This window comes from Rhinoraja longicauda, chromosome 34 (genome assembly GCF_053455715.1).
Source record: "Rhinoraja longicauda isolate Sanriku21f chromosome 34, sRhiLon1.1, whole genome shotgun sequence".
NCBI lineage: Eukaryota > Metazoa > Chordata > Chondrichthyes > Rajiformes > Arhynchobatidae > Rhinoraja > Rhinoraja longicauda.
The window spans coordinates 16,169,145-16,195,576 of NC_135986.1; the positions used below are offsets into that span (position 1 = coordinate 16,169,145).

General features: G+C 48.8%; 3 protein-coding genes and 2 pseudogenes across 3 annotated transcripts; 1 reads left to right on the forward strand and 4 right to left on the reverse strand.

Annotated features, from left to right (window-relative positions):
- Nucleotides 1-1,984: 1,984 nt before the first annotated feature.
- On the forward strand, nucleotides 1,985-2,304 carry LOC144609495 (histone H4). Its single transcript, XM_078427978.1, has one exon. The coding sequence runs from the start codon at nucleotides 1,985-1,987 to the stop codon at nucleotides 2,294-2,296; it is 312 nt and encodes a 103-aa protein (XP_078284104.1). The 3' UTR covers nucleotides 2,297-2,304.
- Nucleotides 2,305-2,959: 655 nt separating this feature from the next.
- Nucleotides 2,960-3,507, reverse strand: LOC144609605 (histone H2A-like; annotated as a pseudogene).
- A 787-nt stretch (nucleotides 3,508-4,294) lies between these two features.
- On the reverse strand, nucleotides 4,295-4,705 carry LOC144609414 (histone H3-like). Its single transcript, XM_078427888.1, has one exon. The coding sequence runs from the start codon at nucleotides 4,703-4,705 to the stop codon at nucleotides 4,295-4,297; it is 411 nt and encodes a 136-aa protein (XP_078284014.1).
- A 415-nt stretch (nucleotides 4,706-5,120) lies between these two features.
- Nucleotides 5,121-5,836, reverse strand: LOC144609446 (histone H4-like; annotated as a pseudogene).
- Nucleotides 5,837-6,536: 700 nt separating this feature from the next.
- Nucleotides 6,537-7,313, reverse strand: LOC144609455 (uncharacterized). The gene has a single exon (XM_078427936.1). It carries the CDS (start codon nucleotides 7,311-7,313, stop codon nucleotides 6,582-6,584), a length of 732 nt encoding a protein of 243 aa, XP_078284062.1. The 3' UTR covers nucleotides 6,537-6,581.
- Between the last annotated feature and the right edge of the window lie 19,119 nt (nucleotides 7,314-26,432).

Sequence of the window (26,432 nt, forward strand, 5' to 3'; positions counted from 1 at the left end):
GCCTGCACCGCCATTCAATATGATCATGGCTGATCATCCAGCTCAGTAGCCTGTACCTGCCATCTCTCCATACCCCCTGATCCCTTTAGCAAAAAGGGCCACATCTAACTCCCTCTTAAATATAGCCAATGAACTGGCCTCAACTACCTTCTGTGGCAGAGAATTCCACAGACTCACCGCTCTCTGTGTGAAGAAATGTTTTCTCATCTCGGTCCTAAAAGACTTCCCCCTTATCCTTAAGCTGTGACCCCTGGTTCTGGACTCCCCCAACACCGGGAACAATCTTCCCGCATCTAGCCTCTCCAACCCCTTAAGAATTTTATATGTTTCTATAAGATCCCCCCTCAGTCTTCTAAATTCCAGCGAGTACAAGCCCAGTCTATCCAGTCTTTCCTCATATGTAAGTCCCGCCATCCCAGGGAGTTACAGTCCTATGCGTTACAGTCTGAGATCACACCAATCTGTGTCCCTGCAGGACTGTGGTTGGATTCCCGTTGTCCATCTCCCTACTGTCAGTGCTGGAGCTGTACTGGGCAGTCTCCATGCAGTCCTGAGGTGGTTTGTGCGGGTCTGTGCCCTTACAGTGTTGGGAGTGGCTGGTGCAAAGCTCTCTGTCCACAGGCTGTGTGGTCTGTACTGGGCTGTGATTTCACAGTGTAGTGCAGGCGGTGTTCCTGTCTTTATCTGTACAACAGAGGGATTGGTGTTGGAAATCTGTTGCCCCACAGAGCAGTTTGAGGTCCCTTGTCTTTATATTATTGTGCTGTGTGATGGTCACACAGTCTCCCTACAGTACAGTGCAGAGGAGTATTATTGTTTCCCGTTGGTGCACATTACAATAATAATAAACTTAAATCTTTTTAGGTCACACAGTGAGTGCCAGTCATCTATCATCGTTTAAATACCAGTCATAAAGTCATAGAGCTGTGCAGCATGGAAACCTTGTCCATACCAACTAAGTTGGCATATTGGGCTGGTCCCTTTTACCTACATTTGGCCAAAATCCCTCTAAAACTAACGACTTGCTCAGCTGCATGATGATGTGGCAACGTTTGTACCAGTGAAGTACCTTCCCAGTGAAGTAAAGCATGCCAAACACAGCCTACACCGCACTGTCCACCTGACTGACCATTTTCAGGGAGCCATACACCTGTACACCCAGATCTCTGTGTTCTGCAACACACTTCAGGATCCTACCATTTACGTGCAAGTCGTGTCCATTGTTTCATAGGCCAAAATGCAACATCTCTTATTTGCCATCTGCCCTTCCTAGTCCCACCTTCCCAACTGCTCTGGACCTTGTTGCAAAGTTGTGGCTAAGGAAGGTGCGATCCCAAGAGGGATACAATGGGGAAAACTGTGGATCTGGTTAAACGACAAGAGGGTGATGGGGGCAAAGGGGGAGGGGAGGAGAGTGTTGGTAGAAGTAATTTAAACACAGATAATTCACCGTTCACACCCCTCCACAAGCTAAACATCAGCTGCTGTTCCTCCAATTTCCAAGTGGAAAGGTAAATTGTTGCCGGCCCTGAATTGTCCCGATCTTTTCTCACCTCCAACTTTCCACGCCCTCTCCACTGCCGCCTCGATTTCCCCCACACCCCCTCCCCAATTTCAGGCTGAATAAGGGTCCCGAGCAAAAACATCACCTATCCCTTTTCTCTTGAGATGCTGGTTACTCCAGCACTTTGTGTCCATCTTTCGTATGAACCAGCATCTGCAGTTCCTCATTTCGACCAGTTCAACATGGGGATTGGCGGGAACGCTAAATTTAAATTGTATTGTTTATTGACGGTTGGAAATTGGCGGTTAAAGAAAGCCGAGGGCGGAGCTGGAAGATAAGAGGCGTCCCTCTTTCTGTCCGTCACCCTGATTATGCCTTTCCTCCTCCTCTGCATTTCCCCGGCAGGTCGGGGCGCTGCGTATAAAAGGAGACAGCAACAGCGAGATTGTCACTGAGCAGCGACTCGGGTGCAGCAGCATCATGTCTGGCCGAGGGAAAGGAGGCAAAGGACTGGGCAAAGGCGGAGCAAAGCGGCACCGAAAAGTACTTCGCGATAACATCCAGGGTATCACCAAGCCAGCCATCCGCCGCCTGGCTCGGCGTGGCGGGGTCAAGCGGATCTCGGGTCTGATCTACGAGGAGACCCGCGGGGTGCTGAAGGTTTTCCTGGAGAATGTGATCAGGGACGCGGTCACCTACACCGAGCACGCCAAGCGCAAGACAGTCACTGCCATGGATGTGGTGTACGCTCTGAAACGCCAGGGCCGCACTCTCTACGGGTTCGGCGGCTAAATAATGACCCCTTTATTCGAACACAAAACAAAGGCTCTTCTAAGAGCCGCTCACAGCCTCACAGAGAGAGCAGTGGCCACCCGATTTTGTTAATGATAATTTGTTACAGGTTAATTGGGGCCGATGAGATTTTCAACTAATTATATTGCATCCGGTAAAGGAATATTTTGTGACATTGGTGATCGGTTGTACTGTTGCGGAGTGGTGTCTCCGCCTGTTTAACAGCGGTCCGGTATCGGAACTGTCTGGGCGGCATTCGGTCGGGCGTTGCTCCATGGAGACAAAGATTCGTGTCAGCGAAATGTCCGCTATTCATTCCCTTCACAGATGCTGTGACCGGTTGTTATTCCCAGTATTTGGGAGTCGACACGCAGATGGTGACGGTATGTAGGTTAAATTTTCCCTCTACGGATTGTTCTGGAAACATCGGCCTTTCTGAAATTCCCCTGCTCCCCTCACCGTTGGGTGAGAGCTCCGTGTAACTGACGGAGAGGAGAATGTGGACTGTGGAGGAAGCCGGACAGAAGCGGGTCGCTTTGTGCGGGGCAGATGTTGTCTTTATTCATCGGAGTTGGCGGGACGCAAAGGGGAACGCGAGTAGGTCCGGGTGTTTCATACGTGAACGGATAGACTTAACGGAAAACGCCCACCACAGCCTGTACTAACCCCTTCGACTGACACCGAGTGGCTCTGAAAAGAGCCTTTGGGTCGTTAGATTGACGTTGCGCTGATCTATTTGCTCTTAGTGCCAGATGTTGCGCTGGTTTTCTTGGGCAACAGCACGGCCTGGATATTAGGCAGCACCCCGCCCTGAGCGATGGTAACCCCTCCCAGCAGCTTGTTCAGCTCCTCGTCGTTGCGGACGGCCAGTTGTAGGTGTCTGGGGACGATGCGGCTCTTCTTGTTGTCCCGGGACGCGTTGCCTGCCAGCTCCAGGATTTCAGCCGTCAGATACTTGGGCACAGCAGCCAGATAGACCGTGGCTCCGGCACCCACCCGCTCACCATAGTTGCTCTTTCTCAGGAACTGCAGTCCGGCCCGGGACGAGCGTGATTTAGGTTGGCCTTGGCTTTGCCTCCGGTTTTCCCTCGTCCACTCTTCTCCACAAACTTCTGCGCGCAGAGAATGAGGAAATCCTCCCGCACTCGCCCTTCTTGTAGCTTCTGGAGGAATGCGGTGGGACGCTTACCATTAGTGACGCAGCGCTTCATCTCATTGGTGATGTGAAATAGGCCAATCGTAGAGCTGCCTCTTCCTCCAATGACCAGGCTTTGGAGAAGCGCGGAAAATAACCGCCAGTCCCCAAAAGAACTGAAATTTGAAAAGCCCGCCCAAAAATAAAATATATATCTTCCGCAATACCCTAGACTTAATTAATTACACATCTATGTGTGATAATGGATCCTCGCATTCCCGGTTATTCTATAAGAAAATAACTGCTAATTTGATCAAATTAAACAGAATGAGAATCATCGCCTGAAAATGAAATATCGAACCAGTTCGAACAATGAGGTGTCGAAATATCGGCGCAAAACTTTCAGCGCGACCGTGCGTAGCTCTGAAAACAGCCGTTAGGATTTACTTGGAGCTGGTGTATCTGGTCGCTGCCTTAGTCCCACCAAGCGGCCTCATCACTTTGTAGATGTAGATGCAGTAACTCAGTGACTGTGGAAGGGCTGATCAGCGACTGAGGTCTGCGCGGGGAAAGTGCGTAAAAAAGGTGTTTGTTGTCCTTGAACCCAGAGCGCGAGAAAATGGGGCGCGCGCGGCGTGTACAGCAATATGAGCAGCTTTGGCGTTTACATCGTAACCAGTTACACTTGAATCACTGGAGTAAAACTCCGCTCAACAATCGTCTATGGCATTAATTGAGATAAAACCCCGCGGATAGAACAGAACATTCATGTAACAGAACATTAAGACAAAGGCGCAGCACTTTCTTCTGCCGGGTTAGTGGCTCTTAAAAGAGCCGTTTGTTGTCCTTGGTGGAGGTGGGGTTCAGGCGCGCTCCCCGCGGATGCGGCGGGCCAGCTGGATGTCTTTGGGCATGATGGTGACTCGCTTGGCGTGGATGGCGCACAGGTTGGTGTCCTCAAAGAGCCCCACCAGGTAAGCCTCGCTGGCCTCCTGCAGGGCCATGATGGCCGAGCTCTGGAAGCGCAGGTCTGTCTTGAAGTCCTGAGCGATCTCCCGCACCAGGCGCTGGAAGGGCAGTTTGCGTATGAGCAGCTCGGTGGATTTCTGGTAGCGTCGGATTTCCCTCAGAGCCACGGTGCCGGGCCTGTAGCGATGAGGCTTCTTCACTCCGCCCGTGGCTGGAGCGCTCTTCCGCGCCGCTTTGGTCGCCAGCTGTTTGCGAGGAGCTTTCCCTCCGGTCGATTTGCGCGCTGTCTGCTTGGTCCGGGCCATTTTCCTTCCACAGTCAGAGCACAGCGTGAAACTCAGGCACTGGAATGACGGAACCGTCTCTGGGACCGGCTTTTAAATCGTTGGTGAAGCGCCGGCCCACAGCCTATGAATGGCTGGAGCAGATGTCACTCACGGTGTCCCATGCCTGCGAGTGGCTGCAGGTCTGTCAGCACCAGGCGGCGGTTTCAGAAGGTCTGATGCCGGGAGGGGGGGGATAGAGATTTGTGACCGGCGGGTGGGGTTGGGGAAGCTCAGCCAACCAGAGAGCACGGACTGCAGTATCATTGGCTGCGGGTTGAATTTTAAATAGCCGCCAATTTCATTTCACCGGGAAACCAAGGACAGTATTTTATTGATATTTCTGAATGAATTCAGTTTCTGTCAACTTAATATCAAATCCATTTTAATTTCTCGCTTAAATCATGGACTGAATATGCGGCGCGGATTTCCAGACCGGATCCCGGTGCAGACGGAATTCAGCTCTGCTCGTGACTGGAAATAAGCGACGGTTGCCCAGAGAACGGTTTCGAGTCGACCCTCCTGTTGCTGCAGTAATCATGAGGTATAAAGGTAAAAGGGAAACTGACATCGCCTTGTGTTACTGTCGGCTGCCGATGTTCTTTGCATTTCTAATGACCGCGGTGATCAAGCCAAACACTCTTTTATTCAGTGGTCGAATAAGTCGTTTCATAAAGCACATTACAATCTGCATCAACGTTCAATCCCTCGTCACTGCTCTCTGTGAGGCTGTGGGCGGCTCTTAGAAGAGCCTTTGATTTGTGTTCGAATAAAAGGGGTAGTTATTTAGCCGCCGAACCCGTAGAGAGTGCGGCCCTGGCGTTTCAGAGCGTACACCACATCCATGGCAGTGACCGTTTTGCGCTTGGCGTGCTCGGTGTAGGTGACCGCGTCCCTGATCACATTCTCCAGGAAAACCTTCAGCACCCCGCGGGTCTCCTCGTAGATCAGACCCGAGATCCGCTTGACCCCGCACGCCGAGCCAGGCGGCGGATGGCTGGCTTGGTGATGCCCTGGATGTTATCGCGAAGCACTTTTCGGTGCCGCTTTGCTCCGCCTTTGCCCAGACCTTTGCCTCCTTTCCCTCGGCCAGACATGATGCTGCTTCACTCGAGTCGCTGCTCAATGACAAACTGACTGCTGTTGTCTCCTTTTATACACAGCGCCCCGACCTGCCCGAGATATGCAGAGAGAGAGCGCGAGAAAGAGGCGGAGAGAGGAGGAGACAACGTGACAGACAGCAACCTCTCATATTCAAGCTCCACGCCCCAGATTCCTGAAACCAATTTCCAACGGTTAGTCCCCAATCGATGCGAAAATTAGCGCTCCGGACAAACTTTCAGAGACAGGAATTCCGCGGGAAGTCACTCAGTGATATTATCGCTGTGTCAAATTAATTTGTCTCCTTCCTGTTCATTCTCGGAGTCCGTTCCCTCTGCCCATATCGCCCACCCCACGCGGTTCAGCAGTTTACAGTCGCATTAAAGGATGATTTGGGAAACATACCGAGTTGGTGCTTGGGCTGAGACGGGGATTCTGTCAGTGTTATCGTCTCACTGACAATGAAAGGCTTTAAAAATTCAGCTCGAAGCCAAACGTCTGCCCAGTCCGAGTGATGCTGAGCCGGGTCACGCCATTTAGTTGCATTCCGGACACTGGATACCGGGGGGAGGGGTGGGGAATGCAGCGAATGTCAGCGAGTTACGAGGGACCCCCGGTGATATAAATGATTCCCTCTGGCACCGAGCTTGTCCCGGGACAGGGATCGCTCGAGTCTGGATCAGCTCTTTCCTGAGAGATGTGTGTGGCTCTGAGAAGAGCCGTTGGGTTCAGGTCTTTACAATGTGCGCTTTTCAATTCACCTTTTGGTCGCTGCCTTCTTGGGTTTCGCCGATTTCGGCTTCGCCGGACGTTTTACCGGCTTGTTTGCTGCCTTTTTCGCTGCGACCTTTTGGGTTTTTTTCGGCGATGCCTTCTTGGGCGATACTTTCTTCGCCGCCGTTTTTTTAGCCGCTGGTTTCTTGGCGGGAGGTTTCTTCACCGTTGGTTTCTTGGTGGTAGCTTTTGCCAGTGATTTCTTGATCGGGGTTTTCTTGGCCGTCGGTTTCTTGCTCTTGGGTGTCTTGGCTGCAGGAACCTTCGCTTTCTTTATCGGTTTCACGGCGGCTTCTCCCTTACCGGTCTTGAAGGAGCCCTTGTTCTGAACCAGGACACCGTTTGCTACTCTCTTCCTGATGCACAACAGGATCAGGCGGCGGGACTTCATCAGATCGACGCCGTCGGCGGCCAGACCCTTCTTTATCGCAACTAAAGACATCCCTTGGCGATCGTGGCAATCCGCCACAAGCTGGTCGATCCGGCCGCCCAGATTGGGACCGGCTGCCTTGCTCCGGACGGCCGCCGTCTTCTTCTTGGGAGCCTTACTTTTGGCGGCGGGGACGGCTGGAGGAGCCGCTTCGGCGGCTGCGGTCTCGGTCATATCGGCGACTCTGCACAAGCTCTCTCTAACACTCAGGACTGAGTGAGAAATGAAGCGAGTGGCGGCGGCACAGAGCCATTTAAAGGCAGCGAGCGGACGGGGCGGAGACATCCTGCTGTCAGCTCCCGGCCCTTCCGCCTCGCTGTGTTTCTCTGTCTTCAAAAACCCTCAAATTCCAATTAAAATCTGACACCTCGGAGACACAGACTGACCTCGGTACATCTCTGAGACCGGAATGTTTATTGTAGAGTAAGTCTGATACGAATTAAAGGCAGCGCTTTCCATTTAAACCCGTTTCACTGATGCACTGAGCACGTTATCTGTCCCGATCGCTGACATGTTCGCTGCTTTTCGGCAGAAATATCGAAACCAACGTAAACTTTGAGGTTAATTCCCACTTCAGGACTGAGCTGGGAAGTGGGGTGATCCCGTGCCACTGATACCTTTACATTTTTCACCAGAGGGACTGGGAAATCCGGCGAAGTGTTCGGACCCACAAACACAGTGACATCAATCTGAGCCGCCCACCCCTTTAACACACTCTCTGACACAATGTTCACATCTACACATTCACAGCTCGGACAGTTAGCCCGTTGCACAGTTCCCAGGGTGGGATAACCTCTCTGCTATGGATTCTCGGGGGTTACGTGTAGTTTCTCAGCTGTTAAACTGACGCCGCCGCTCATCAAAGTCTCTGATCCCTGGATTCGGATTCGTCTCGTCTCTTTCTTGCATGAGCGGCCCTGTATTTTTAAACAGTCCAACACCTGACACCGACTCCAGTTGTGGTATCAACAGCTCACTGTATGTCTGAAATATAATTTATATACTTGTTATTTTTACCGGATAGTATTATGGTCACTGGCTCCCCACTGACACTTCAGTCACTTGCTCCGCCTGATTTCCCAATAGGAGGCCCAGTATCGCCTCCTCTCTGTCAGGCCCTTCCACATATTGTTTGAGAAATCTTTCATGGACGCATTTAACAAATTCCATCCCTTTCATAGCCTCGAATCTGTGGCAGTCCCAGTCAACATGACGGAAGTTGAAATCACCTACCAGTATAATCCTGTTGCACTTACAGTTCTGCATCAGGTATCCTAATTCACTCATTCTTTCAGTGTCTGCATGCGAGTTGTTGCAAATCAGGCAGCAGGACCCTAAGATCTCTGTGAACCTCAGTCCTTTGTCATCTCAGTATTTGGAGTTGGTTTATTATTGTCACGTAGCAATATACTGTGACAACGTTTATTTTGCATGTAAGGCAGGGAAATCGTACACTCACACAATACATGAGTACAAAAAGGAAACAAAGTGCAAGGAGCAACAACGAGGTGGATTGGAAGATTGGAAACATATCAAAGGTCTGTTCAAGAGTCTGCTAAGAGCGGGCAAATAGCTAATCTTGAATCTGGTGACAGGCGCTTTCAAACTGTCATATTTTCCGCCTGACAGCAGAGGAGAGGAGATACAATGACCAGGTTGTGAGTGGTGTAAGAAGGAACTGCAGATGCTGGTTTAAACCAAAGATAGACACAAAAAGCTGGAGTAACTCAGCGGGACAGTCGAGACCCTTTTTAAGACCTGTGAGTGGTCCTTGGATTATGTTGGTTGCTTTCCCGTGGCAGGATGAAGTGTGGATTGTGTTGATGGAGCAGCCTGGTTTGTGTTGGACTGGGCTGTTTCCACAACTCTCTGCAATTTATTGAAATCATGGACAGACCAGGACAGACCAGCAATCTATAATGCTTTTGGATAAATGATTTCCATGGTGGTGCATCAGCAGAAATTGATAGTCATTGGAGAGCCGCTAGATTTCTTTGGTATTCTGAAGAAGTGGAGGTGTTGGTGTGGTGCCTTATCAATGTAGTTGTACCAGAACAAATAGTTGGTGATATGTTTGGAGACATGCTTCTTTTTTCCCCCAAATGTGATAATTCTGTATTCAGACAGAGTAATACAGCCAACAAACAGAGCCTTTGTCCCACCACATCAATTTGCCCATCTGTATTAATCCCATTTGCTGGCATAGGGACTTCATAGAAACATAGAAAATAGGTGCAGGAGTAGGCCATTCGGCCCTTTGAGCCAGCACCGCCATTCAATAAGATCATGGCTGATCATCCAAAATCAGTACCCCATTATGGCTTTTTCCCCATATCCCTTGATTCCCTTAGCCCCAAGAGCTAAATCTAACTATCACTTGAAAACATCTATGCCTTGCCTATTTATCCGTCTGTCTATATGTCTCTTAAACATGTTGACTGTATCCAATTCTACCACCTTCTCTGTCTTATGATTCAGATATCAACCAATTCCTGTGTAAAAAAATACCCCTCCCATTCCCTTTAAAACTCCTTGTGCTTTACCTCAACCCTATCCCCTCATGTTTTTGAAAAACTGACCATGAGAAAACAATATTGATTATTTATCGTAACCTCATATACTTCCAACAGGTTGTTCCTCAGTTTCCTTCAAGGAAAACAAGAAAATCTTTTTCAAGAAAATCTTTCAACAAGAAAATCAGTTTCTCTCCATGACTAAAGTCCTTCAGTTCAAGCAATATTCTGCTGAAGGTAGACACAAAATGCTGGAGTAAATCAGCGGGACAGGCAGCATCTCTGGAGAGAAGAAATGGGTGACATTCTGGTCGAGACCCTTCTTCATACTGATCTGAAGAAGGGTCTCGACCCAAAATGGCACCCATTTCTTCTCTCCAGAGATGCTGCCTGTCCCGCTGAGTTACTCCAGCATTTTGTGTCTACCTTCGATTTAAACCAGCATCTGCAGTTCTTTCCTAAACATTCTGCTGAATCTCCTTTGCACTCTCTACAGCAAAACCACAATCTGGTGCCGTTTACTGTTCAGCCAAAATGCAACACTGTGCAGTTGTGTGATTAAGTTCCATCTGCCATTTCTTGGGCCTCTATCCCAGCTGATTTAGATCCAGCGTCAATCTTAGATAACCTTATTCACTCTCCACTCTACCACTATTTTATTATCTGTAAACATACTAATCAAGACAATCGCATAAGCACCCAAATGATGGACATAGATGATAAATAACAATGGACCCAGCACTGATCTCTGCAACACACCAATGGTCATTGGTTTCCAAACTGTAAAACAGATCTGCAGAATCACCTCTACCAAACCAGTTTTGTATCAATTGGTATCAACTCAATCTAGTCAAGTCAAGTTTATTTGTCACATACACATACACGATGTGCAGTGAAATGGAAGTGGCAATGCCTGCGGATTGTGCGCAAAAAAGAATTACAGTTACAGCATATAAATAAAGTTAATAAAGTTAATATAGAGAAGACAAAATTTAGTCCCTGGCGTTATAAAAGTTGACAGTGCTGATGGCCTGTGGGAAGAAATTCCGTCTCATCCTCTCCATTTTCACAGCGTGACAGCGGAGGCGTTTGCCTGACCGTAGCACCTGGAACAGTCCGTTGCTGGGGTGGCAGGGGTCCCTCATAATCTTGCTTGCTCTGGATCTGCACCTCCTGATGTATAGGTCCTGCAGGGGGGCGAGTGTAGGGCCATCCTGTCCTGGGCAAAGCTGTTCCCAAACCAGACTGTAATGTTGCCAGACAGGATGCTCTCTACAGCCCCAGAGTAGAAGCAATGAAGGATCCTCAGAGACACTCTGAATTTCCTCAGCTGTCTAACGTGGTAAAGGCACTGCTTTGCCTTACCCACCAGTGCGGCAGTGTGCATTGCCCATATCAGATCCTCTGTGATCTGGACTCCCAAGTATTTAAAACTGCTCATCCTATCCACAGTAGACCCATTTATCTCCAGTGGCATGTACATCCTTGGATGTTGAGCCCTTCTAAAGTCCACAATCAGCTCCTGAGTTTTAGTGACATTCCAGAGGAGGCTATTGTCCTGACACCAGAGTGCCAGTTCAGCCACCTCCTCCTAGTAGGCCTTCTCATCGTTGTCGGAGATCCGGCCCACCACCACAGTGTCATCAGCAAACTTGATGATGGAGTTTGAGCTGAACCTGGCCACACAGTCATGTGTGTACAGGGAGTACAGTAGGGGGCTAAGGACGCAACCCTGGGGGGATCCTATGTTCAGGGTGAGGGGGCTAGATGTGTGTTCCCCCATCCTGACCACTTGGGGCCTGTCGGTGAGAAAGTCCAGGACACAGGCACACAGAGGGGTGCTAAGCCCCAGTTCCAGCAGCTTCTCAGCCAGTCTGCTGGGGACTATTGTGTTGAAAGCTGAACTAAAATCGATGAACAGCATCCTCACATAGCCCCCCTGGCTGTCCAGATGAGAGAGAGCGGTGTGCAGAACCTGGGAGACCGCATCATCCGTGGACCTATTCGGACGGTATGCGAACTGTAGTAGGTCCATGTTGCGAGGAAAGAGGGCACAGATGTGCTTCTTGATTAGCCTCTCGAAGCACTTCATGACAACCGAGGTGAGGGCCACTGGTCGGTAGTCATTTAAACATGCTGGAGAGGCATTTTTTGGCACCGGTACAATGATGGATCTTTTGAAGCATGCAGGGACCACGGACTTTGCCAAGGAGAGGTTGAATATTATGGTGAGCACTGAAGCAAGCTGAGTAGCACAAGACTTTAGTACTAGCCCAGATATACCATCTGGCCCTCCAGCTTTCCTCGTGTTCACACGCATCAGAGCCCTCCTCACGTCGTGCTCGGACACCGAGAATGTGTGCACATCCCCAGCGGTGGATCCCCCTCCAGCCTCGCTAGCCAGGCCCCGGCGGTGTTGTTTTTAGACGGCGAGCTAGGGGAGATGTTACCCGTCTCGAACCGTGCGTCGCCAGAACTTGCCAACAAGCACCAAGACCTGGCTTGGCTGGCGGTGAGGGGAGCCCTCTCAGTCAGATCCTTCCTGCACCGCCGGAACCTCACTACCGGCGCATGCTGCCGTCGGGACGGCTGCTATGGAGAGGAGACGGTGGCCCACCTCTTCACAGAGTGTGGATTTGCAAAGAGAGTCTGGAGAGGTCTGCTGGGGTCCCTGTCACGATTCATTCCGAGCAGCTCCATCACAGAGGACTCTGTGATCTACGGACTGTTCCCAGGGATGCATTCGGAGACCGACATCGAGTGCTGCTGGACGCTCTTTGGTCTGCCCGCGTCTTGTTGGCCTCCCAGCGGAGCGAGATGTCCGTCACGGAATGTTGCCGACTGGCCCGCTGCAGAGTGCAGGAGTACGTGCTGAGGGACGCACTGAAGCATGGTGCAGCTAACGCCAAGGCCCTGTGGGGGAGGACCACAGCCTAGGGTCCTTCCGCTGCTGGACATGGGGGGGGGGGGGGGCAGGGTGTGGTGGAGAGAGACGCCCCTCCAAATAAGGGATACTGGGTAAATGTCTGTAAATGTAAGTAAATGTCTAAGTGAATGCCTGTACCACAACCATTCACTTTCTTCACTGCCTGCTGCACTTGCATGCTTGCTTTCAATGACTGGTGCACCATGACACCCAGGTCACGTTGCATCTCCCCTTCTCCTAATCGGTCACCATTCAGGTAATACTCTGCTTTCCTGTTGTTGTGGCCGCCAAAGTGGATAACCTCACATTTATCCACATTATATTGCATCTGCCATGCATTTGCCCACTCGCCGAATCTATCCAAGTCACTCTGCAACCTCCTAGCATCCTCCTCGCAGCTAACACTGCCACCCAGCTTCGTGTCATCCACAAATTTAGAGATGTTGCACTCAATTCCCTCGTCCAAATCATTAATATACACTGTAAATAACTGGGGTCCCAGCACTGAGCTTTGCGGTACCCCACTAGTCACTGCCTGCCATTCCGAAAAGGACCCGTTTATTCCTACTCTTTGCTTCCTGTCCGCCAACCAATTTTCTATCCACCTCAACACTGAACCCTCAATACCGTGTGCTTTAAGTTTGTACACCAATCTCCTATGTGGGACCTTGTCGAAGGCCTTCTGAAAGTCCAGATATAACACATCGACTAGTTCTCCCTTATCCACTCTACTAGTTACATCCTCGAAAAATTCTATAAGATTCGTCAGACATGATTTGCCTTTTGTAAATCCATGCTTTGTCCGATGATTTCACCACTTTCCAAATGTGATGCTATCACATCTTTAATAACTGACTCTAGCATTTTCCCCACTACCGATGTTAGGCTAACTGGTCTATAATTCCCCGTTTTCTCTCTCCCTCCCTTTTAAAAAAATGGGGTTACATTAGCTACCCTCCAGTCCTCAGGAACTACTCCAGAATCTAAAGAGTTTTGAAAAATTATCACTAATGCATCCACTATTTCTGAGGCTACTTCCTTAAGCACTCTGGGATGCAGCCTATCTGGCTCTGGGGATTTATCTGCCTTTAATCCATTTAATTTACCTAACACCACTTCCCGACTAACCTGGATTTCCCTCAGTTCCTCCATCTCATTAGACCGTCGGTCCCCCGCTATTTCCGGCAGACGGTTTATGTCTTCCTTAGTGAAGACAGAAGACAGAACCAAAGTATTTGTTCAATTATTAAGTCATCTATATTTGGTACTGCGCCAAGACTGGATAGGACATGTTTAGAGGGAATATGGTGGGTGGGACTAGTGTAGATGGGACGTGAAGCATTAAGGTGTAGATGTTTACAGACCGAGTGCCAATGAACTGGATCGGTACAGATGGGTTTTTGTTAGTCAGTATGGTGGATCACAGTGACTGTCTATGTTTAACTAGGTTATGACTATCAGGATGTTTAACACCATCATCCCCTCCAAGGACACTCATACCAAGCTCATGGAACTGGGTTTCTGCACAACCCTATGCAACTGGTTCCTGGACTTCCTTGTCAACAGACAATGATCTATATGAATTGGCAGCAACACTTCCTCCTTGATAACCATCAGCATTGGAGGACTTTACGGCTGCGTGCTCAACCCGCTGCTCTACTCATCGCTGTGTAGCCGGACACAGTTTGAACTCCATCTTCAAGTTTGCCAATTACACCACTGTTGTTGCATGAATTATAGATGACGATAAGTTGGAAAATAGGAGGAAGATCGGCACGGTAGCGCAGCGGTAGAGTTGCTGCTTTACAGCGAATGCAGCGCCGCAGACTCAGGTTCGATCCTGACTACAGGTGCTGCACTGTAAGGAGTTTGTACGTTCTCCCCGTGACCTGCGTGGGTTTACTCCGAGATCTTCGGTTTCCTCCCACACTCCAAAGACGTACAGGTATGTAGGTTAATTGGCTGGGTAAATGTAAAAATTGTCCCTAGTGGGTGTAGGATAGTGTTAATGTACGGGGATCACTGGGCGGCACGGACTTGGAGGGCCGAAAAGGCCTGTTTCCGGCTGTATGGATATGATATGAACTGATCAAATGGTGCCAGAACAACAACATTGCTTTCAACGTCAATGTTGTGAGGCAAATGAAAATTCTAATTAATTAAACTTTATTTAAGCTTTAAGCAACTCATTTCTGTCATGCACATCTTCAAAGCGCCAGGTAATTATCATTGATTCCGCAGGCCTCGCCGGCCCAAGCCCAGCACATGCGCACACTTCATTCTCCCCTCCTATTTATAAGTTGAGATGGTCAGGAGGTTTAGTATGTCTTGATGACCGTCGCAGCACTGGAGCATTAGGAGATAATGGTGTTTCAATAGCTGGTGGTACATATATTGCTTGGTCATCAACTTCACTCATATTGTTATTTACATATAACATATAACATATAACAACTACAGCATGGAAACAGGCCTGTCCGGCCCTACCAGTCCACGCCGACCATTCTCCCTGACCTAGTCTCATCTACCTGCACTCAGACCATAACCCTCCAATCCCCTCCCATCCATATACCTATCCAATTTACACTTAAATAATAAAATCGAGCCAGCCTCCACCACTTCCACCGGAAGCCCATTCCATACAGCCACCACCCTCTGAGTAAAGAAGTTCCCCCTCATGTTACCCCTAAACCTTTGTCCCTCAATTCTAAAGCTATGTCCCCTTGTTGGAATCTTCCCCACTCTCAAAGGGAAAAGCCTACCCACGTCAACTCTGTCCGTCCCTCTCAAAATTTTTAAAACCTCTATCAAGTCCCCCCTCAACCTTCTACGCTCCAAAGAATAAAGACCCAACCTGTTCAACCTCTCTCTGCAGCCTAAGTGTTGAAACCCAGGCAACATTCTAGTAAATCTCCTCTGTACCCTCTCCATTTTGTCGACATCCTTCCTATAATTTGGCGACCAGAACTGCACACCATACTCCAGATTCGGCCTCACCAATGCCCTATACAATTTTAACATTACATCCCAACTTCTATACTCGATGCTCTGATTTATAAAGGCAAGCATACCAAACGCCTTCTTCACCACCCTATCCACATGAGATTCCACCTTCAGGGAACAATGCACAGTTATTCCCAGATCCCTCTGTTCCACTGCATTCCTCAATTCCCTACCATTTACCCTGTACGTCCTATTTTGATTTGTCCTACCAAAATGCAGCACCTCACACTTATCAGCATTAAACTCCATCTGCCATCTTTCAGCCCACCCTTCCAAAAGGCCCAAGTCTCTCTGTAGACTTTGAAAATCTACCTCACTATCAACTACTCCACCTATCTTAGTATCATCTGCATATTTACTAATCCAATTTGCCACACCATCATCCAGATCATTAATGTAAATGACAAACAACAGTGGACCCAACACAGATCCTTGGGGTACTCCACTAGACACTGGCCTCCAACCTGACATACAATTGTCAACCGTTACCCTCTGGTATCTCCCATTCAGCCATTGTTTAATCCATCTTGCAACCTCACTATTAATACCCAACGATTTAACCTTCTTAATCAACCTTCCATGTGGAACCTTGTCAAATGCCTTACTGAAGTCCATATAGACAACATCCACAGCCTTGCCCTTATCAATTTCCCTGGTAACCTCTTCAAAAAATTCAAGAAGATTAGTCAAACATGACCTTCCAGGCACAAATCCATGTTGACTGTTTCTAATCAGGCCTTGATTATCCAAATAATTATATATATTGTCCCTAAGTACATTTTCAATTTTAGAATTACTTATAGAAGCTTTCATAGGGGACAGTGGGAGTGTTGAAGGAAGTTCTCAATTAATATTCTCAAGGAGTGATGGAGCTGATGGAGAAGATGGACATGGTGCAAGGTCATAAAGTGAGACAGTTGACTGACGTCCATCCTGATACTTGATAGTTGCATAAGAAGGGTTGACATCAGTCAGTTCAACTTCATCAACAAAGGGGTCATTCTTATTTGATCGGACATACCAACGAAGCAACACAGGCCCAGGGCTAGTCAACCATGATGGCAGAGAAATACCACTAGAAGAACGCCATTTGAAGTTAAAGAACCGCTCATATGGAGTAGTATTGGCAGTAGTTGACAGTAGAGGACTGAAGAAAGGAGTGTGGGTATGAGGTAATGCAAAGGAGATAAGGTTTAGAATAATCCTATAAAAATAGGCTGCCCGGTACTAAGTGGGCAGTCAGATGGTTGACATCCTGATTGTTCCAGCCGTTGTTTGCAAATAAAGGCTTTTAACTTCTTGAAGAATTCTCCGTGTCCTCCAGTTAGGAGGAGGGGGAGTTCAACGAGATCTGGGTGTCCTAGTACATCAGTCAATGAAAGGAAGCATGCAGGTACAGCAGGCAGTGAAGAAAGCCAATGGAATGTTGTCCTTCATAACAAGAGGAGTTGAGTATAGGAGCAAAGAGGTCCTTCTACAGTTGTACCGGGCCCTGGTGAGACCGCACCTGGAGTACTGTGTGCAGTTTTGGTCTCCAAATTTGAGGAAGGATATTCTTGCTATGGAGGGCGTGCAGCGTAGGTTCACTAGGTTAATTCCCGGAATGGCGGGACTGTCGTATGTTGAAAGGCTGGAGCGATTGGGTTTGTATACACTGGAATTTAGAAGGATAAGGGGGGATCTTATTGAAACATATAAGATAATTAGGGGATTGGACACATTAGAGGCAGGAAACATGTTCCCAATGTTGGGGGAGTCCAGAACAAGGGGCCACAGTTTAAGAATAAGGGGTAGGCCATTTAGAATGGAGATGAGGAAGAACTTTTTCAGTCAGAGAGTGGTGAAGGTGTGGAATTCTCTGCCTCAGAAGGCAGTGGAGGCCAGTTCGTTGGATGCTTTCAAGAGAGAGCTGGATAGAGCTCTTGAGGATAGCGGAGTGAGGGGGTATGGGGAGAAGGCAGGAACGGGGTACTGATTGAGAGTGATCAGCCATGATCGCATTGAATGGCGGTGCTGGCTCGAAGGGCTGAATGGCCTACTCCTGCACCTATTGTCTATTGTCTATTGCCTATTGTCTATTGTCTATTTTGAACACCGGTAACCACGACAGTCACAGGTGGCTTAATGAGTCTAGGCCCGACCGCACTCACGTCAGTGTAACACAAGACGTTGAACTGTGCAGACCTAGTTGGTACACTTCGGATACAAGTTTTATTTAAGGTGCCTGTGAAAATTTTGTGAAGGAAGATGGCGTCATCAAATTGTAAGAAACGATATATGTGTACTTTGTGATTACTGAAACTAATACAAATTAGCAGTTTAAAAAACTGCATACATGAATAAATGAATACATGCATTTCTTAATATTTATATAAATTTTTTGTACCAAAATGTGTAAGTAACAATAAAAACGTATGTGTAAATTTTGTTCATGTCTTGCGGCTCTCAAACATCTGAACTTTATCGTATGTGGCTCTGACATTAAGCAAGTTTGGCCACCCCTGGTATAGAGCTTAATGTAGCTGGAACAGGTATCTCTTGGACTGGGTGGATTTTTTCTGGATTAGGCTTGATTATATTATTTCCAACCCAATAACCAAGAATATTAATTGATGACACTGATGTTATTGACTTAGCCTCATTTAATGTTAGATTTTTAGAATGTACAACTTCTAAAAACCATTGTACATTTTTGTCATGTTCAGCTTGGTCTTTTCCTGCAATAGTTATATTATCAAGATAAGGGAAAGTATCTTTAAGGTTTTCCTGTTCAACAAGTTTGTCCATCTCTCTCTGAAAAACAGCCACACCATTAGTTACACCAAAAGGAACTCTGCAGTAGTGGTAAAATTTTCCATTTGCTTCAAACGCAGTGTATTTCTTTTCTGATTCTTTCAAAGGAATTTGGTAGTAAACACTTTTTAGGTCAAAAGTAGAGAATATCTTACACTTGGCTAATGTATTGATAATATCTTTTATACAAGGTAATGGATATGCATCAAGCTCTGTGAACTGGTTTATAGTTTGAGAATAATCAATGCAGAGTCTCTTTCTATGTCTCTCTAAGGGGTCCTTAACCACAACAGCTTGTGCCTTCCAAGGGGAAGAGCTGGGTTCTATGATACCTTCTCGTAAAAGATTAGTTACTTCTGGGTTGATAATTTTTTTGTCATCTTTACTAAAATTACTTAATTTTGTAGCAATTGGATTGCACTTAGAGGATAAATTAGTGAATAATGAAGGACATTCAACAGATGCAGTAGAAAAAACACACAATACTGGTGGCTTTGACAATACAAGATCATGCATTGTTCCTTCAGACGTTATTTGAAGTGATCTGTGCTGTTTCTGAAAATCATGACCTAGAATTATATCGCTACACAAATTTTTCAAAATACCAAGACATACAGATTTATAACTAGTTTTGTTCAGAATAAAGTCCACAATACAAGATCCAATAATTTGAGTATTGAGAGTTGTCAGAGCCATCGAGATTTCTCTATTTGCAGGAATTATAGTTAGATTTAGTCGAGACACAAATTGTTCACTTATAAAACTTTCTGAACTGCCAGAATCAAGTAGTACATTAAGTGTACGGCCGTTGATGGATATCGCTGTAGCTGCATGAGACAAGCTCTGAGGAAATGCAGCTGTGATTACACATAAAGAAGGCATATACGTGGCAGCAATCACACTTTTAGTAGTTGCTTTGGATTTGCACACTCTAGAATAATGTCCCTTCTTGCCACAACCATTACAAGTTGCCTCTCGAGCAGGACATATCGCTCTCTATTATGAATATTACCCCCGCAAAAGTAACACTTCTTCTTTGAATAAGTGCATGCTGCAGCAAGGGCACATTTATCAGTAGAAATTGTTTCAGCTTGCACCATATTAGTACTTGGGTTAGATTATTCTGTAGTAGTTGCAGCAGAATACACATTAGATGAGCCATAAGCATCTGAAATTCTCTGAGCCAAGTCTAATGAGTAAGCTTGATTCAGCAACCTCCCCATCCCCGGGCACTTCCCCCTGCAACCCGCAGGAGATGCAACACCTGTCCCTTGACCTCCCCCTCAACTCCATCCAAGGACCCAAACAGTCTTTCCAGGTGAGACAGAGGTTCACCTGCACCTCCTCCAACCCCATCTATTGTATCTGCTGCTCTAGATGTCAACTTTTTTACATCGGCAAAACCAAATGCAGGCTCGGCGATCGTTTCGTTCAACACCTTCGCTCAGTCCGTCTTAACCAACCTGATCTCCCGGTGGCTGAGCGCTTCAACTCCCCCTCCCACTCCCAGTCTGACCTTTCTCTCATGGGCCTCCAGTACCATAGTGAGGCCCAACGGAAATTGGAGGAACAGCACCTCATATTTCGCTTGGGCGGCTTGCAGCCCCGAACATTGACTTCTCCAACTTTAGATAGTTCCTCTTCCCCTTCCAGTTCTCCCTCTATCTTCCTGTCTCCACCTATATCCTTCCTTTGTCCCGCCCCCTGACATCAGTCTGAAGAAGGGTCTCGACCCGAAACGTCACCCTTTCCTTCTCTCCTGAGATGCTGCCTGATCTGCTGAGTTACGCCAGCATTTTGTGAGAAAAAAAACCTTTGATTTGTACCAGCGTCTGCAGTTATTTTCTTACACTAATTGTACAAGCTTGATTGTAAGCTGACTGTAGATCCAAGGTTTTGATTTCTAATAGTCTGTCATATTAAAGTCAATGCCAAACCATTGATAAAAGAGTCTTGAATATTCTTCCTGTTGATATTAATCAGCTGTAACTGCTTTGAGTTAAAAACTCATCAAGTGACTCACCAGGTTTTTATTTACGAGTAACAAGGAGGTGTCGAGCAAATATTACATTGGGTGTCTTAACGAAGAGTCTGCTTAGTACATCAATAGCAGAATCATAAGTTGTACATTCCTCTATGTAATCATATACATCATAAGAGATAGAGCCTTATTAATGTCCTGAATTTGTCTGGTGCATTGTCACCACACTCAAAGAAGTTATTTAGTGTACGAAGCTAGTGCCTCCATTCCTTTGCTGCAGTAAGTGAGTTGAGATCCAGATCCAAGCATTGTGGTTTCAATAGTTTCTGCATCTTGATGGCACACTGCTTAACTTCTGAGATTGAGTTGCTTAAATTGTTGTGAGGCAAATGAAAATTCTAATTTACTTAAACTTTATTTAAGCTTTAAGCAACTCATTTCTGTAATACACATCTTCAAAGCGCCTGGAAATTATCGTTCATTCCGCAGACCTCGCCGGCCCGAGCCCCGCACATGTGCACACTTCAGTCAATAAGACCAAGGAACTAATTGTGGACTTAGGAATGGAAAAATAAGGATCCATGAATTTGCCTTCATCGCAGGACAGTGGTGGAGTCAAAGCTGGACATTCGTAGGACTGGACATCTTTGTAGATCTGACCTGGGTCCAGCACTTAGATGCAATCATAAGTAAAGCCTATCAACGTTTCTACTTCCATAGAAGATTGAGGAGATTCTGTATGTCAATGAATACTCTCATGAACCTCTACAGGTACAGTAGAGAGCATATCTCTATCACTGGCTGCATCACTGCCTGGTTCGGCAAATCGAACGCCCAGGAATGAACAAGTTTGCAAAAACTGGTAAACACTCCCAATCAACCACCTGCCCCCATCAAAGGAATCTACAACAGTTGCTACCTCAAAAAGATGGCCCTGCAGAGAGTAGTGCGTTCGGCAGAACGCACCATGGGAACTACACTCGTCCCCCTGCAGGACTTATACATCAGGAGGTGCAGATCCAGGTGCAAGCAAGATCATGAGGGACACCTGCCACCCCAGTAACGGACTGTTCCAGATGCTACGATCAGGCAAACGCTTCCGCTGTCACGCTGTGAAAACGGAGAGGATGAGACGGAGTTTCTTCCCACAGGCCATTAGGACTGTCAACTTTTATAACCCCAGAGACTAAATTTTTGTCTACACTTTAGTAGTAACTTATTAACTTTATTTATATGCTGTAACTGTAATTCCTTTTTGTGCACAATCCGCAGGCATTGCCACTTTCATTTCACTGCACATCGTGTATGTGTATGTGACAAATAAAGTTGACTTGACTTGACTTGACTTGCAAAGACCCACACCACCCTGGCTATGCCCTTATTTCACACCTTCCATTAAGAAGGTGGTACAGGAGCCTGAAAACTGTAACATCCAGGTTCAGGTGCTGCTACATCCGAAAAACCATACAATAGACAATAGACAATAGGTGCAGGAGTAGGCCATTCGGCCCTTCGAGCCAGCACCGCCATTCAATGTGATCATGGCTGATCATTCTCAATCAGTACCCAATCAGAGGCCCAGGAGCCGTTGAAGAGGGGGGAGCGACTGGAACATCGCCCGTGTGAGTATAAAATCCAGTGCGAGGCTTTGTTCCACAGAGGCCCAGGAGCCGTTGAAGAGGGGGGAGCGACTGGAACAGCGCCCGTGTGAGTATAAAACCCAGTGCGAGGCTTTGTTCCACAGAGGACCAGGAGCCGTTGAAGAGGGGGGAGCGACTGGAACAGCGCCAGTGTGAGTATAAAACCCAGTGCGAGGCTTTGTTCCACAGGGCTGAGGCCAGAGGCGAGTGACTCTTTTACAGGGCACGGAACAGACAGCTCTTTTAAGGTCCCAGTGGGAGGGGCAAATTCATTGGGGCCTGTATATAAGTGGAGCTGATACAGAAGGATAGGTCTAGGTGAAGGCAACCAGAAGAGGCGGCTACAAAGGCAGAAAATACACCCTGTGCTGAGGAAGCCACCAACCTGTACCACTACCTGTGCGACAGAAATGTGCAGGAACTCAGCCAGATGATTGGCATGCGGGAGGATCGCCTGGGACACTAAAGGACAATGGAGCTGAAACTGGCATCCCTAAACGTGCGCGATGTGTAACCGCCTTGCAGTACCTGGCCAAGGTAAAGGCGGATGTGACTTTTTTACAGGAGTGCGGGCTGCCACACCTTCGCTGCTATCGGAGGTGGTCGCGATGGTGGCCCCACGGACTGTCGGTATGGTCGGGGGGCAATGATTGTCGTGCGTCCGGTCTGGGGATCTTGCTGCGGGGAGGGGGCTTCACCATCACTGAGGTAAGGGAGGTGGTGGGGGGGCGTCTCTTGGTGGTGGATGTAATGTACCGTGGTTCTCCGCTCCGGCTGATTAATGTGTATGCCTCACCCAGGTGGAGCGAGCGGGTGGCCGTCCTCCAGCAGCTCCCACCGCTGCTGGCCACGTCTAGACCGCTCGTTCTGGCCGGTGACTTCAACTGCATCATCGATGCGGCTGGACGAACCGGCAGGGCCAACCACAGACTGGACGGCACCTCCAAACTCCTGGTGGAAACGGTCAAAGATGCAAAGCTGCGCGACGCCTTCAGCGACCCTGCAGGCGGGGCCCAGCCACGGTTCACCTGGTCAGGACCGAACGGTTCAGCCCAGTCCCGGATAGACTTCCTCTTCACATCGAGGGCCGTCACGGTCAGACACACCGACCTCGCGCCGGTGTTCTTCTCTGACCACTGCCTCCTTCAGGCCACCTGTCACCTACAGGAGGACCGGAAGGCGGGCAGAGGGACGTGGAAGCTAAACATGGAGCTGTTGACCCCGGAGAACGTTGAGGAGCTAAAGAGGGACTACGCATGTTGGAGAACTGTGAGGCCCCTCTTTGACTCCCCGACATTCTGGTGGGAGGCAACAAAGGAGAACATCAAGAAGTTCTTCGTCTCCAAAGGTGTTCAGAGAGCAAGACAGGGTAAGAGGGAACTGTGTCAACTCCAGACAGATTTGCAGCAGCTACTCCTTCTGCAGAGGAGAGGGGTGGATGTGAGGGAGGAACTGAGAGAGTTGAAGGGCCGGCAAGCTCGGCTCTTTACCTCTGAATCCTCCAAGATCATCTTCCGGTCCAGGGCCCACCATGTTGAGCAGGATGAGACGTGCTCACGTTACTTCTTCCATAAGGTTCACAGGGGGAGCTCTGTGATCAAAAGCCTTAGGGAGGAGGACGGCTCGGTAACATCCTCGCAGTCAGACATGCTCAAGATCTGCAGATCCTTTTATAAGGATCTGTATGATGTAAAGACCACAGACAGCACCGCCTCCCAGAACTTCCTGTCCTCCATCACGGAAGTCTTGGACGACAGCAAGCGGGAGAGTCTAGACAAACCACTGACCCTGGAGGAGCTGGCTGGCTCCATCCGTTCCTTTGACTCGAGTAAAAGTCCCGGAGACGATGGCTTACCGGCAGAGTTGTACTCGGCTCTGTGGGACTGGGTGGGCCCGGACCTGCTGGAAGTGTACAACGATATACTTCTAGCCGGCAGCATGTCAGACTCTATGAGGAAGGGCAACATCACCCTGATCTACAAGCAGAAGGGGGAGATGAATGACTTAAGGAATTGGAGACCCATCACATTGTTGAATGTAGACAGAAGATCCTGTCTAAGGCCATCGCCAACCGGGTCAAGTCTGCTCTGGGACAGGTGATCCACCCGGACCAAACCTGTGCTGTACCTGGCAGGAAAATCTCAGACAGCCTGGTGCTGCTGAGAGATACCATTGCCTACGTGCAGGACAGACGGGTGGATGCCTGCCTGGTCAGCTTGGACCAGGAGATGTCCTTCGACAGGATATCGCACACGTACATGAGGGACGTGCTCTCCAAAATGGGCTTTGGGGAGAGAATCAGGAAGTGGATACAACTGCTCTACTCCGATATCTGTAGTGCTGTCCAAATTAATGGGTGGGAATCAGACAGCTTCCCCGTCAGGTCTGGAGTCAGGCAGGGTTGCCCTCTCTCCCCTGTCTTGTTCGTCTGTTGCATTGAACCCTTTGCCGAATCCATCAGGAAGGATGCGAGCATAAGAGGAGTGACATTGCCAGGCAGTGGGGGCACTCAGGTCAAGGCCTCCCTGTACATGGACGATGTCGCCATCTTCTGCTCGGATCCAGGGTCGGTCCGCAGACTGATCAGCGTCTGTGACCAGTTTGAGTTGGCCACGGGGGCCAGGGTAAACCGCAGGAAGAGCGAGGCCATGCTCTTTGGCAACTGGCCCGACCGATCTTCCATCCCCTTCACCATCAAGCCTGACTTCCTGAAGGTGCTGGGGATCTGGTTCGGGAAGGCTGAGGCATGTGACAAAAATTGGCTGGAGCGGATAGCCAGGGTGGGGAAGAAGCTGGAGCTGTGGAAGCAGCGCTCCCTCTCCATCACGGGGAAAAACCTGGTCATCAGGTGTGAGGTGCTCTCGGGGCTGCTGTACTTGGCGCAAGTGTGGCCCGTCCCTCCCTCCCACGCCAAGGGGATCACCCGGGCCGTCTTCCGCTTCATCTGGGGGTCGGCGATGGACCGGGTGCGACGAGCCACAATGCACAAGTCGGCAGACAACGGGGGTAAAGGCGTGCCCAACGTCGCCCTCATTCTGATGGCCACCTTCGTGTGTGGCTGCATCAGGCGGAGCATAGAGCCAAGGCACGTGGGCACCAAATGCCACTACCTGCTGAGGTTCTACCTGTCCCCGGTGTTGCGAAGGATGGGCCTGGCGCAGATGCCACGCAATGTGCCAGTCAGCTGGACATTGCCGAACCATCTGTCGTTTGTGGACAGGTTCTTCCGGACCAACACCTTTGACCACAAGTCCATCGGGCAGTGGTCAGCACGGAACGTCCTGCAGGCACTGCAGGGGAATGACTCCATGGATCCTGTGGCGTGGTTCCCAGAACAGACAGCCCAGCTTGTCTGGCAAAATGCCTCATCGCCAGAACTCACCAACAAGCACCAAGACCTGGCTTGGCTGGCGGTGAGGGGAGCCCTCTCAGTCAGGTCCTTCCTGCACCGCCGGAACCTCACTACCAGCGCACGCTGCCCTCGGGACGGCTGCTACGGAGAGGAGACGGTGGCCCACCTCTTCAAAGAGTGTGGATTTGCCAAGAGAGTCTGGAGAGGTCTGCAGGGGTCCCTGTCACGATTCATTCCGAGCAGCTCCGTCACAGAGGACTCTGTGCTCTATGGACTGTTCCCAGGGACGCATTCCGAGACTGACATCGAGTGCTGCTGGAAGGTCATCAACTCGGTGAAAGACGCTCTTTGGTCTGCCCGATCCTTGTTGACCTCCCAGCAGAGCGAGCTGTTCGTCAAGGAATGTTGCCGACTGGCCCACTGCAGACTGCAGGAGTACGTGCTGAGGGACGCACTGAAGCTTGGTGCAGCCAACGCCAAGGCCCTGTGGGGGAGGACCACAGTCTAGGGTCCTTCCGCTGCTGGACATGGGGGGGGGGGGGGGGCAGGGTGTGGTGGAGAGAGACGCCCCTCCAAATAAGGGATACTGGGTAAATGTATGTAAATGTAAGTAAATGTCTAAGTAAATGCCTGTATTGAATGTGTAACCTCCGGAAATGTCGGATGGGTTTGTTTAAAAAAGATGTTTTGTAAATGATATTTATTACTTGAATAAAGTATTTTTTGATATAAAAAAGGCAGAGGGTAGGTTAAACCCTATTTCTTTCCTTTAACTTTGTTTGTTTTTACTGAGGTTGTTGGGGAACAGGGACTTCTGATAGTTTAGCACCCTAGCATATATCATGCTTTGGTGGTGTTGACTATTGTAATTGTAAAGGTAAATAGAGGGGTAAAATATGTTAGTTGGGCCCGGTGCCGTCATTTGCTCCTCCTGCAGTATGTGGGAAATCAGGGAGTCTAATGACACCCCTGACAACCACGTATGTGGGAAATGTGTCCACATTCAGCTACTTACTGACCGCATTGCGGCACTGGAGCTGAGGGTGGACGGGTTATGGGGCATTCGCGATGCTGAGAGGAGTGTGGACTACTCCTTTAGGGAGCTGGACACACCGCAGCCTAGGGGTGTACAGGTAGAAGGGAAATGGGTGACCATCAGAAAGAATAGGAAGTTAAGGCAGGTAGAGCAGGGTACC

Coding starts and splice junctions, on each gene's coding strand:
- LOC144609414 (XM_078427888.1), bottom strand. CDS start 4,705: ATGGCCCGGACCAAGCAGACAGCGCGCAAATCGACCGGAGGGAAAGCT.
- LOC144609495 (XM_078427978.1), top strand. CDS start 1,985: ATGTCTGGCCGAGGGAAAGGAGGCAAAGGACTGGGCAAAGGCGGAGCA.
- LOC144609455 (XM_078427936.1), bottom strand. CDS start 7,313: ATGTCTCCGCCCCGTCCGCTCGCTGCCTTTAAATGGCTCTGTGCCGCC.